This window comes from Hippopotamus amphibius, chromosome 13 (genome assembly GCF_030028045.1).
Source record: "Hippopotamus amphibius kiboko isolate mHipAmp2 chromosome 13, mHipAmp2.hap2, whole genome shotgun sequence".
In the NCBI taxonomy this organism is placed as follows: domain Eukaryota; kingdom Metazoa; phylum Chordata; class Mammalia; order Artiodactyla; family Hippopotamidae; genus Hippopotamus; species Hippopotamus amphibius.
The window spans coordinates 37188884-37201173 of record NC_080198.1 but is presented as its reverse complement, the minus strand read 5'-3'; the positions used below and the strand labels follow the sequence as shown (position 1 = coordinate 37201173).

The 12290-nt window shown below is 59.3% G+C and overlaps 1 protein-coding gene across 4 annotated transcripts in view; it reads right to left on the bottom strand.

The window, feature by feature from the left end:
* The window catches only part of CACNA2D2 (calcium voltage-gated channel auxiliary subunit alpha2delta 2), a 136274-nt gene that overhangs the window by 9343 nt on the left and 114641 nt on the right, over window positions 1-12290 (bottom strand). For 3 of the 4 annotated variants that reach the window (XM_057706117.1, XM_057706115.1, XM_057706116.1), the window contains exons 6-22: window positions 11793-11934; window positions 8496-8627; window positions 8246-8303; window positions 7492-7542; window positions 7259-7358; window positions 6986-7144; window positions 6642-6749; window positions 6465-6543; window positions 5843-5892; window positions 5565-5654; window positions 5285-5356; window positions 4997-5071; window positions 3707-3781; window positions 3556-3627; window positions 3397-3468; window positions 3228-3289; window positions 2224-2300 (exon numbers count right to left, since the gene is read on the bottom strand). In XM_057706117.1, coding sequence (XP_057562100.1) covers window positions 2224-2300; window positions 3228-3289; window positions 3397-3468; window positions 3556-3627; window positions 3707-3781; window positions 4997-5071; window positions 5285-5356; window positions 5565-5654; window positions 5843-5892; window positions 6465-6543; window positions 6642-6749; window positions 6986-7144; window positions 7259-7358; window positions 7492-7542; window positions 8246-8303; window positions 8496-8627; window positions 11793-11934 — 1474 coding nt within the window. Of the gene's footprint in view, window positions 1-992; window positions 1014-2223; window positions 2301-3227; window positions 3290-3396; window positions 3469-3555; window positions 3628-3706; window positions 3782-4996; window positions 5072-5284; window positions 5357-5564; window positions 5655-5842; window positions 5893-6464; window positions 6544-6641; window positions 6750-6985; window positions 7145-7258; window positions 7359-7491; window positions 7543-8245; window positions 8304-8495; window positions 8628-11792; window positions 11935-12290 lie in introns of all 4 variants that reach the window. The other variant, XM_057706118.1, reaches the window with a different exon arrangement.

The following is a 12290-nucleotide window of genomic DNA, read 5'->3' as shown; positions in this document are numbered from 1 at the left end:
TCTGCATCAGAGGCAGAGACTCTTGTGCGCTGTCCTCTCTCACTCCCTTTGTTCTTTGCCAGGGCCTGTGCGTTCACTGCCTACCTTTTCTTGAAGTCTCTGGCTTAAGTGCCTCTGAGAGCAAGAACCTTTTTCTTCACCCCCAGCCTGATTCCCTCTAAGTTCCTTTGCTGGCCCTTGGTGTCCAGACAGATCCCCTTCTGTTCCTAGCCAGGCCCAGGGGCCCCGAGTCTGCCTTTATTTCCCAGGGGAACACCTTCCCCATACCTGACCCGTCTCCCCAGGAGCAGCCAGCACCCCAGGGCAGGGCTGGCTAGTGGGCCTTAGCAAAGTCACCAGGAGCAGCGGGGGTGGTAGGCAACAGGGGCTTCAGCACCTAGGCCAGCGCCAGGTCTGCCTTGCTCTCCTGGTGGCCTGGCTGCTGCCCTATCTTGCCCCTCTGACCCAGGGTCAGGGTATGGGGCTTCCAAAGCCTTCTGTCTCCCCTTGATAGGGCTGCCAGCTTCTGGAGAGAAACCAGAGAGATCAGAGGAGGGAGAATGATGCCCGAGGAAGCCTCATATAAGCCCCTCTGAGGACTGATCTACCCTCTACATCTCAGGCCCCTTGCCCTGCTGGGTGGGAGGTGGTAGAGAGGCATCTAGCCCTGTCCCCACTGTTGAGTTGTCTTGGAGGGACAGAGAAGGTGGGGTGGGGGGGGTGGTGGCAGAGGCCTGCCCAGAGGGAGCAAGAAGGATGAGGAGAGGGCCTGAGCTCTTAGAACACGCCGGGGACCACCCTGCAGGCAGGGCCAGGGGAAAGGACTGCTGGCTCTAACAGAGGTTTGGGGATCAGAGGAAAGGCAAGAACTAGAGGAGCCCAGGGGATGCTGGGGGGGTAGCCCTGGAGAGCAGGGGTTTGGCTGGTCCTGGGCAGGGAGGGGGGCAAGCAGGGGCGTGAGGGCAGGGGGTGGGGTGGGGAGAGGAGGGTGCACTGGTTCTGAATATACTTGCCCTTCAGTTTGCTGATTGGCACTGGGACAGTCCACCAAGAGAGAAAGCGAGGAAAACAAAAACAACACAAACACAAAAACAAACGAAAAGGGGGAGGGGAAGGGGAGGGGCACAAACAATATTTTATTCAATGGCTGTTTGAATGAAAATATTGTGTCTCATCATCATACCGAAAGGAAACTTCTTGCAAAAAACGACATGAGAGAGAAAGAGAGAGCGAGAAAACTCAAAGGAGATGAGCCCCAGTCGGCCAGGCAGGTGGGGGGCGCCCGGTGGGGCCGGAGCCCCAGCCTCCCTCCCAGTGACCTCGGGCAGCGGGCAGGCGGGGCTACAGGCTCCGGAGGCCTCTCGGGGGAGGCCCAGGGTGAGCAGGACATGCAGGGATGAGCCACAGGCAGAGGAGAGGGAGAAGGAGGGAAGGAAGGAGGAAGGGCGAGAGACAGGGAGGGTAGGGGAGGCAGGGATGGAGGAGGGAGGAAAGGAGCGGAGCGGAGGGGAAGTAGGAAAGGTGGAGAGAGGAGAGTGTAAGAGAAGAGAGGGAGGGAGGCCGAATGGTTAGTGAGAGAGAGGGAACGTGGGACAGAGAAATGGAGGGAGTGAGCAGAAGGAAGAGCGGGGAGAGGGAGGGAGACAGAGAAGGTGGGGGTACAGGGAGTGGAAAAGAGGAGGGAGGAAGAGGAGGGAAGAGGAAGAGGGAGCGGGAGGAAAGGAGGAAGGACGAAGGGAGAGAGTAAGGGGGGCAGGAAGGTGATGGAGGCACGAGGTGAGAGAGGAGGTGAGGAGGAAAATAAGGGAGGATGAGTGAGGGGGGCAGAAGAGGGGGCAGAGTGGGGAGAGCCCCGGGCCTGGCGCCACAGGGGGAGGGAGCTGCGCAGGGAACAGGGAGCAGGAGAGATGAGAGGAGGTGGTGTCTTCCAAGAACTCAGCCCCCAGGGGTGTGTGGGGGAGGCAGGCTAAGGAGGGAAGACACGGAGTAGGAGAAATCAAAAACAAAAACCTCAACGGAAACCATGAGAGAATGGTCTGGAACCAAATCTGAGAAAAGGCAAGCATGCAGAGTTCCACAGACTTTCCGATGGCCGGTCCCCCAGCCTGTGGGTGCCTGGGGGGTGGGCAGATTGGGCAGGAGGGGCCGCCTGGCCACAAGCGGCTGGCTATGCTGCCTGGGGCCGGCCAGGGTGTGGGGGCAGAGGCGGGGGTGCAGGGCGCAGGCAGGGGCCAGGCCACTTACACTTGACCTGCAGGATCTGGTCACTGAGGTTGGCTTGGAGGTAGAAGGTGCTGTAGGGCGGGAGCACTAGCCCTAGGCTGGGGAGGAGGGGAGGGGAGGAGTACAGGTCACTGCTGGGGAGAGGTGGGCCACATTGGCACCCTCCTCCCCACGGCCTTGGGGCTGGGTAGAGAGGCCCAGGCTGTGGCACCCCTCCGTTGACCACCAGTGACACCTCTCCCTGGTAAGCTGTGGGAGATTCACGGCCTAGGGGCCTGGACCCTCCCCTTCCTGAACTCTCCCGGAGGCCTCAGAACTCCCAGCCCCAAAGCAAATCCCCATCCCACCCCTCACCCAGCAGCCTGTCCCAACACACCACCTGCCCAGCCAGCCTCCTCCATCTGGCCAGCAGCACACTCCCAAGGGGCAGAACACTGTCAGTGAGCTAGGCGGTGGGGGTGGGGGCGCTGCCATGAGAGTGGGGTCCATAATCCCCAGAGACTCAGGCCATATGAGATCCAGATAAAAGCAGGGCTGGCACCAACACAGGGAGGGGCAGTCATGGGCTGGCAAGGTCTTGGGGCATGCAGAAGACAGCCAGCCTGTACAGACTGGGCCTGACCCCCAAGGGGACCCGCTCTGAGGCTGTGATGACTGCTGCGAGCAGGCCAGTGAATGTGCTGAGGATGACATCCTGAATGCAGACATCCAGGGATACAGTCTCCCGCGGGAGGGATGCAGAGAGGGTGGTGGGGCATGGGGAGAGATCAGATGCACTGTCATGTCTCCACCCTGCACTCCCAGGAGATGCTCCTTATTCATGAAGGGCCAGTGAGAGACCCCTGGGGACTGAGCACCCAGGGGTGAGACGTGAGCAGCCCTGGCTGCTGGGGCTCCACTGCGATCGTGGTCACAGCCGCTGAGAACTGGCAGATGGGGGTGGGGGAGGGAGGGGCAGCTGGGCTCAGGCTCTGGGCTCTGGGGCTGCCCTGCCCCTCCCCGCCTGCCCCGCCTGCCCCACTCACCTGTAGTTGGTGCTCCTTATAGGCACCCAGGTGTAGTTCCGCATCACCTCGTCTATGTACCTCTGGGAGAAGAGGCTGGGTCAGGTCCTTGGGGCAGCAGGCAGGGGTGAAGTGGGGGGTAGGATGGTGTCCACCACGACCTGTTGTCCCCCTTCCGCCACCGTCTCACCTCATCCAAGGACTTGACCAGTGTTCTGATCTGTTTGTGGCCCTTGTTGCCATCGATCATGCTCCGGCGGATCTGGAAAGGCCAGAGGCGTGAAGGGCAGGGCCCTACCCTTCTCTGCTCGGGGTGCCCCGTCACCCCTCCTCCCCTTCTTCTCCTTACCTCCTCCTTGTTCTCATCCTCCAGCTCTGCATCCAGGAAGTCCAGGGTCACAGGCTCCCGGAAGTTGGTGGTCTAGGGGAGGCAGGGCAGGAAGTCAAAAGTCTCTCTCACAGGGTTTACCCCCCACCTGCAGGCCGCCCACCTGACTCACCTGGGGCTTGAGGTTGGGGTGCAGCAATACGTAGCCATTCAGGTCAATGGCAAACACGTAGCCGTTGGCTCCAAGCTGGGGGTGTAGATAGGGGGCTTAGGGCCGGGAGGGCTGGGCAGGGATTTCCCGGGCTCCAGCGCTCTTCCTTGTCCTGCCTTCCGTGCTGCTGGGCGGGGGTGGGGGTGTGGGGGGTGCTGTCTGCCTGCCCGGGCCAGGGCCCCCCGCATGCCACATGGCCCCAAGCCTACCTCTCAAGCCAAGCCCAGCAGGCTGGTGCCCATGCTGGCCAGCTCTGTGGGACCTTCCTGTGATTTGGCCTTCTCAGCCCTTCCCCCTGGTTCTCATGGGGCTATCGGTCGGGGGACCTCTCCACCTCCACTGGCCCCACGGGGCTGCTGTTGCCTTCCCCTCCCCTCCCCTCCAGACTATGGCCTCTTCCTGGTCCCCATCTTGGTAGAGTGCAGGGGGATGAGTGTACCCTTGGACTACCTAGGGCATCTTTTCCAGGTGGAAGGGAAAGAAAAGCAGGACCCTGGACTCACCCCTTACCTCTCTGAGGCAGTTTTCTCACTGCACATGGAGGCCAATGACACAGGGCCTTCATGTGGCTCAGGTTTAAGCATGCTGACACACACCTCCCACCCCTTTCACAAGCACGTCCCAAACTCCCTTTGCCATAGGCCCTGGGCCAGCCACACTGATCTGGCCCCTTCCCTGGCTTATGATTCTGTTTTGCATCTTCAGGCCTTTGCCCAGAGGGTTCCCTTTGCCTCCAAGGTACGCCTTCCCCTCTTTTCTAACCAGGTCACTCCTGCCTATGTGACAGACCAGGGGTCTGCAAACTAGGGCCCATGGGCCACATCCGGCCCGCTGCTGTGAGCTAAGGATGGTTTTTACATTTTTAAATGACTGAAAAAGAGGAATTTCTGTTTCATGACATGTGAAAATTATCTGAAATTCAAATTTCAGTATCCACAAACAAAACTGTATTGGAACATAGCCATGCCCGTTTATTTATGTTTTGTCTCTGGCTGTTTTCTCAATACAGCAGAACTGAATGTGAGTATGGGTACTCAGGCTGGCAGAGCCTAGAATATTCACAGTTTGGCCCTTTACAGAGAGTTTGCCGATCCCAACTCTAGGCCCACCGTCACCTCCTCTGGAAGCCTTCCCTGACCGCCTGAACTTGAAGGACTCCACGGAGGTGCTGGAATCCCCATCAGCCTCCCCTGAGCCTGGCTTGTGCCCACATGAGAGGCAGAACAGGGAGATGGGCAGGTAGACACTCACCGTGTAGTTGGGAGTCAGCCTCTTGATGTCATTCAGAGCTACATCGATGCCCATCACACCCAGGATCAGCTGGTTCTGGGAGAAGAGGCAGGGGGTCTGAAATGGGCTCAAGTCCACGGCGGAGCCACTCTGCCCAACCGCCCATGCCCATGGCCTCAAGCTGCTCTCACAAGCAGCTGCCCCTGTCCCGTCTACACGCCTGCCTATCCCTCCTCCACCCCAGATCTGCTACAGGCATGTCCAACTCTCCCCAGGCATGCCTAGCCCCTTCCCAGTGGGGGACCTCACCTTCTTTTCCCCAGGGCCATCCTGCGTCAGGTTGAAAACAGGGAGGGTCCCCGTCACCACCAACCCCAGCCCCTGAAGGGAGAGGAGGAGGACAGGTGACTCCTGTGGCCAGCCATGCCCCCACACTAAGTGTTCAGAGCAGGGGCGTGGGGACAGGTCACCTCTCTTTCTCCTCTGTTTGGTTCACCACCCCAAGGGGGCTCTCATGGGACCTGACCCTGGGGGCACATTCTCGGGGGAAGGTCACTGGCCCCGCCCCTTCTTTGCCCCGAGGCCTTACCAGTGCATCCTCATACACGTTGGTCCACTGCACCTGCTTGGCCTCCTTGCCCGCCAGCACCATGGGTCTGCCCAGTACGTCTAGATATTCCTGGGGAGGGGGTGGGGGCAGGAGTGGGGGTCATGAGTCTGCCCCTCCCACTGTATCTTCCCTGTCCTGCCGCCCCATGTGTCAATAAGCCACCAGGGGGCGCTCTCATCACACAGCAGCCCACGGTTCCCACGTCCCTGCGAAGCAAGGAAAAGGGGCTGGGAGCAGGGGGCGCCCCACAGTCTCACCTGTGTGTTGATGCGAATGGCACCAATGGATGGGATCTCAAAATAGTAACCTGTGAGGGAAAGGGAGACAGAGGTGGGCCTGGGATGGTGGTGCTTGGGATCCACGGCACAGGCGGCCCTGTCCGCTGGTTTGTGTCTGCAGCCCTGACTTGTCCCTCAGGTTACCCCTCTTTTTAGAGTCACTTCCCCTAAACTCATGTCCCTTTAGTGCTCCCTGCCATTACCCTGTGAATGGGACCAATGACATGGAAGGGGCTGTGAGTGCGGGGGTGTAAAGGAAGGAGAACTGGGATGAAAGGAGGAGGCTGAGGCCTGAAGTCCCTCATTCTAGGATGGCAGTGATATTCAGAGTCCACCTGGGGGCCAGGCCCCATTGCATGGAGAGATGGGTTGACCAGCAAACAGACGCAGGAGCAGACAAGCTGGGGACAGATGAACAATGGACAGTCAGATGAGCAGAAAGAGGCTGAGTCAGATGGACAGTTACATATATGGAAAGACAGACAGTGGATGAACAAGCAGCCGGAAAGTTGGACATATGGAAGGACAGGTGGACCACCAACCCAATGGATGGCAGGACACGGCGGGCAGGCCCTATGGCAGCGATGCCAGGACGAGGTACCTTTGTTCGTGCAGGCCATCCACTGCAGGGGTGTGACATCGTAGTTGTGCTGCCCCACGGAGAAAGTGAACACGCGCACCTGTTTGGGGCTTGAGGTTAACTGCCGTGGCTGCCAGAGGACAGCCCCGCCCTGCACTGGGCCAGGCCAGGGCAGCCCCCACCTGGGCTAAGCCTCACCGTCCGGTTGGGCCAGTTGTACTTCTCAAAGACGTCCTGCACGCGGTCCTCGCCGCCGTCCGTGAACATCATGATCACCTTGTTGCAGTTGGCGCGCGTGATGTTGGACTGGGCAGGAGCAGGGTCGGGTCAGGCGGCTCTCGGCCCCTCCCCGGTCCAGGGGCGGGTCTCCTTCCCCAGAGTGGGCCTGGCCCTCTGGCCCTCCTCCCCTCCAGCAGACGGTGCTATCTGCCTGACCTGCCTGTTGGGCGCTAACAAGGCCATCTGTCTCGATTTCCCTGGTGTCACCAAGCCAGGGCCGTTGCCTGTCCCCGGCCACCCACTTGCCCACCCAGGGGGCTCACATTCTGCAGCTGGTCGAAGGCGTACTCAAAGCCGGCCTTGTAGCCTGTGGTGCCCTTGGCCACCATGCCCTGCACAGCCTCCTTGAACACCTTCTTGTTACGCACGTTGGCCTGTACCAGGTGTGTGAAGCATGACACAGGCTGCGCCTTCTCGTTGAACTGCAGGGACAGTGAGGGTGGTAAGTGGCCTCAGGCTGGCCCAGGCAGGCAGGGGTTGCATGGGGCGGGAGGGAGTGACCCATTCCTTGCCTGCCTGCGGCCTCTGGCACTCACCGAGGCCACATTCACATAGTCGTCATCGGAGAGCGTGTCCAGCATCTCACAGACAGAGGTCTTCATCAGCTTCAGGGTCAAACCGCTCACGCTGCCACTCCTGGGGGCGGGGGGTCACGGAGGAGCCTGGTAGGCCTCAGGTGTCCTCCTGCTGTTCCCCCATGCTGTTCCCCAGCAGCGAATTCTAGTGCCTAGCCCCGCCCCCACCCCACCCACCAGCATCTCTCACTCACACGTCCACGATGATGACCATGTCCTTGGGCGATGAGGCCCCCTGGATATACCTGCCCAGGAAAAGCCTCAGTTAGGGCCAACCTTACTGGGACCTTGTGAGTTCTTCCTTCCTTCACCCACATACTGATTCAACATGTTTCTACTGAGCATCCATGGCATGGGCCAGACAGGGTTCTAGGCACCGAGGATACCACATTTCATAAAACAGACAGTCCTTGCCTGTGACATGAGTGACCTGCTCCCCCAACACATGAACAACCCCAAGGAGGGGTGAGCGGACGACTGAGAGAGAGGACAGGAAGCATGTTCCATGGCCTCAGTGGCTTGTCATTTCCCCTGACCCGGGTGGAGGCGCCCAGGGCAGAATCACAGCTGCGTGTGGGATTGAACAGGTGGCAGGGGAGGAGCCATGGAGTACTGCAGGAGAGGCAGAGCAGAAGGCAGGGGTGTCTAGGGCTCAGATGGGTACGGCGGGGCTGGCCAACCTCACAGAGGATACATCCACCCTTGGGAACCTCCACTGGCCCAATCCCTCAGTCCTGAGGGGGTGGATGCCAGGTAGTGGATGGGGCGCAGAGGCAGCTGGGAAGCCTGCCTGGGTGCTGGGATCCATTTTCCAGTGGCAACGATGTGTGAAATGAAAATTGGATAGAGCTGGCTGCACCCCGCGTGGAGGCCTGGATATTGGGAGGGAGGGGAGCAGGTGGGAGAGCTGAGGGGGTGTCCCTACCCAGCCCCTCCTTGCTCGCTCACCAGGGTCTCCTTCGGACATCGTACAGGTCGATTTTCTTGGGGGCTCGCCACGGGGTGGCTGTGGGAGGAAAGGAGGTGACTGGGGACTGCCAGGGAAGGGCCCAGCCCTGGTAGCAGGCCTTGCAGCAGTGGCCAGGCCACCTGCAACCGACAAGGTGACCATCCTGCCCCACATGACCCAGGATGAGGGGGCCGGGAGATGGAGGAGGATAGGGTGATGAGTGGATTGGGGAAATGGGCTGGTGCCCACCTGGGTAGTAGCGAGTGACTCCTGTGGCGCTGCCGAAGACCTGCCACAGGAGTGTGGGATCCTGCCTGCGGTTCTCGATGAACACATTCTCCAGGGCCTCTGTCCAGTTGAGCTCGTTGAGGATGACAGTGGCTACGGGGGAAGCAGGGGGCTGGGGTGGGAAGCGCTTTGGCTGTTCCCCCACTGAACCTCACCACAACGACACCCACACCTGTGCCTCCCACTTAGAAAGCCTCACCTGCTTTCTGCCTACCCAGGTCTCCCTCACTTCCTAGGGCTCAGCTGGGGCTGCACCAGCTCCTCCAGGAAGACACCCTGGTCATCATCCCCTCCCAAGAAACAGCTCAGCCTACCCTTCAGCCAGGCCTGACATGATCAGGCAGGGCAGCTGTGGCCTGTGGCCCCTGCAGAGGGGCCACCCAGGTGGCAGGGAGCTATGAGCCAGGATACCCATCCAGCCTGCTGCCTGGAGCTTGCGGCTGGTCCCCTGGGAGCTCACCCACTCAGCATGCACTCCGGACTGCAGCCACAAGAAAGCAATTAAGGGCCTGATGATGGGGCTGGAATTATTCAGCTATTAAGGTACCTGATAAGCTGGAAGCCACTCAGCTCCATGATTAATCAACTGGGGCCAGGAGCAGGCCAGGGTGGGGGTGGGGACTCGTGGAGGGGCAGGGGCTCTGCCATGATCCTGCGGCAATACTGGCATGTGCACACAACACACCGCATGCAGGTATACAACAGGCATACCTGCACCTACCCTCTGGGTTTTCAGCCAGGTGTGTATCCCCTCACCTCCAAACCCAGCTCCCCAACAGCCTGACTGCTGCCATGGGCACAGGGGCACCCACGCTCACACCTGTACACCACTCTGCCCCTATAGGAGGACACCAATGGGTCCTGCTTTCACAACCCCCCACCACAAGTTACCCCCACCCTCCCTCTCCCCTAACCTCTGTGGCTGCACGTATGTGACGCCCTGGCCTGACCCACCCCCCCCACACACACATTCACAGAGCAAGGCTTCTTCTCTAGGATGGATGGACTCCAGCCTGTAGATCCCTTAACCCGGGCAGAGACTTGGGATGGCTTAAGTACTATGCCCCACCCCTGCAACTCAGGACAGCCCTAAATCTCCGCAATGTGTGTGTGTATAACACATGTGCAGGGTACCCATCTCTCCGTGTGGAGCACTCAGAAAAAACAGCAGGAGTTGGATACCTGCTACTACCAGGCCTCTGTACTGCACTCCCTCCCCTAGGGGCTATTTCTTCCTCCAACTTCTCCCACCTCTCTTCTTCCCTGGTGGAGCCCTGATACCATCACCTCTGCCCAAAGATCAACTCCCCAAACAAGAACCAGAGAACGTCTTCCAAAGGCTCCACTCTTCTCTTCAGAGAAGAAACCCCTAGAGCAGATGAAGAGATGGAACCTGTGTCCCCTGCAGGGGAAGTGCGGAGCCCTAATTCCTCAGGGAATTCCCAGAGCTGTGATTTAAGGTACAAATGCTCTATGCTCCGCCCACCGCCTAGGGGGTGCCAACGTATTCCGGGGCATGCTTCCCCCTGCTCTCTCCCTCCAGACTGGGGGGCCTCTGCCGTCTTGTCTGCCGCCTAATCCTCCCCCTCTGCTCTCGCTCCCCTCTCTCTGGCCCTGCAGCTTCCCTTAACTGACCATAATGTGAACACAAAACACATTTCTAGCGTTGGCTGTGCCTATTGAAGAGTATGCTATGGTCCTGTTCCTAATTTAGAAACTTAGTGAGTTGTACAATTTCTATTTTTCTCTTTAAGGAAAAAATAAAGTCAGGCTCTCGAATGTTTCACACAGTACTGTCTGCCCTGGGAGAGTCTGCCTGGCAGGTCCCACCCCTCACTGGACCTCAGTTTCCCCATCTGACAGGCTTAGAGCAGACAGACCGTCCTGGGAGCCCCTCTAGCTGCTGCTGGCAGGGGGTCGTCCCTGACTCAGGTCAAGGGCCGAGAGGAGACCTAGCTGGGCTGTCCCTGCGGGTATCCATGAGCACACGCACGCTCCCACACGCACTGTGAGACACGCTAATGCACATACTATAGCACCCCTCCCCCATGGAGAGGGCGTGCTACTCAGCCCCGTATGCACACACCCACACGCGCGTGCCCACACGCGCAGATCACTCTGAGCTGGGAAACGGGGACCATGCCCCCTCAGGCAGGCGATTACAGATTTAATTAAAAGTGACACAGTAAATAAAAAATATATAAAATGTCATTTGTGTGGGTAGCGAGGGGTGACTGGGGAGGGTGGTGTGGCTCCTGTTTTAATTAGCGTGCCTGCTTGCGATAGTGCCCCTCGACTGGCTCGGGCAGGTGGCCTGCGGGTGGCCCTTGGAGGGGCTGGGGGGCATCCACCCTCACCCCCGTCTGAGGCTCCCCAGAAGGCCTGGCTGACCCTAAAGGTGGAGGGGGCCTCCCTGAGAACCCTGGCGGATTCCCTGCTTTCTGAACACCACCCAGAAGCTCTGGGACCTTTGCTTCAAGAACCCCCACCCAGTAGGCCCCTTGGATTCTGAGGCTATCCTGTAGGTGCCCACAGAATTATGTCAGAACCAAGAGATCCTGGGGCCTTCAATCTTACAGCTAGAGCTCCCCATTCAGTGTCTGACTCTTGGCTTCTTCTCCCTACACCTCCCAAGTTCTTCAGGACGTTCATCCTCATGTCTGACTAAAATCCTTCCAGCTGTAGTGATCTGGTTTCCCCATTGTGCAAAGCTACCCTGTCCCTGGAGCTTGGAATCTCAACCACCCTCTACCCAATCCCCCTGACCCCCATCTCCACCTCCCCCTGCCCACCAAGGAGAAGGAGGTGGGGTGCTACAGGGTTGGTATCTGTGATTGAGAAGTTGCTCCCTGACTTCCCAATTCCTGTGTCCATCTGATGTGGTAGCTCCTCAACCCTTCCTGTATGGGGCCAGGGAATGGGAGAGGATGCGGAGGAGCTGCTTTGGGGACAGGTGGGGACCTGGGCCAGCATGTGGCGGAACCACTGTGTGCATGCATTGGTGTGGGCGTGTGTGGACACACGGGCAGGAGACCGTGCACGCACAGAGGTGAGAGGCTCGGTGTTCTGCACCTTGCTGAGCGCGTGAGGCTGGGCCTGAGAGTGGCTGGATGCCTGTGCGTGGGCAGGTCTGAGCGGTGAGCATGTATGACCTTGGGTGTAGGCGCTGGAGGGGGAGGGCACTGGCTGGGCGCCTGGGACCTGGCCTTGCCCCGTGGTGGGTGCGGAGGGCCGCTCGCAGTCACGCGGCACACTCACAGCCTTTGTAGATGTCCGTGGGGATCTGCACGGCTGTGTATGAATAGTTGACCTTGTTCTTGAAGTTTGAGTCCTCGACGAAGTCCAGTCGTAGGGTGCTGGCCTTGGATCCCCTTTCCACGTCGTCCCTCTCAGGGTCATCCTGTAGAAAGGGACCCCCCAACCATGGCAGTTCAGGGCTGGGAAATGGTGGAGTGGGGCTGGACAGAACTGCAGGTGGGGGGGTTGTGCAGAATACAGGAGACAGGCGCATCTCAGAATCAGAGACTGCTGCCGTCAGAGACAGAGAGAGAGACGGAGAGACACAGGGACAGAGGGACGTGGGGTCCCGGGAGGTCTGTGACCCCCACCTGCTCTACCCACCCCACTCACCATCCCCACATTTGCTAAACCCAAACTTCAAACCAAAATCAAACCAAGCCCTTCCCCACATCCTTGAAAACCAATTATCAGCGAAGGAGGCAAATCTTGGAGTCAGAGAGAAGTAGCGGGCTGCGG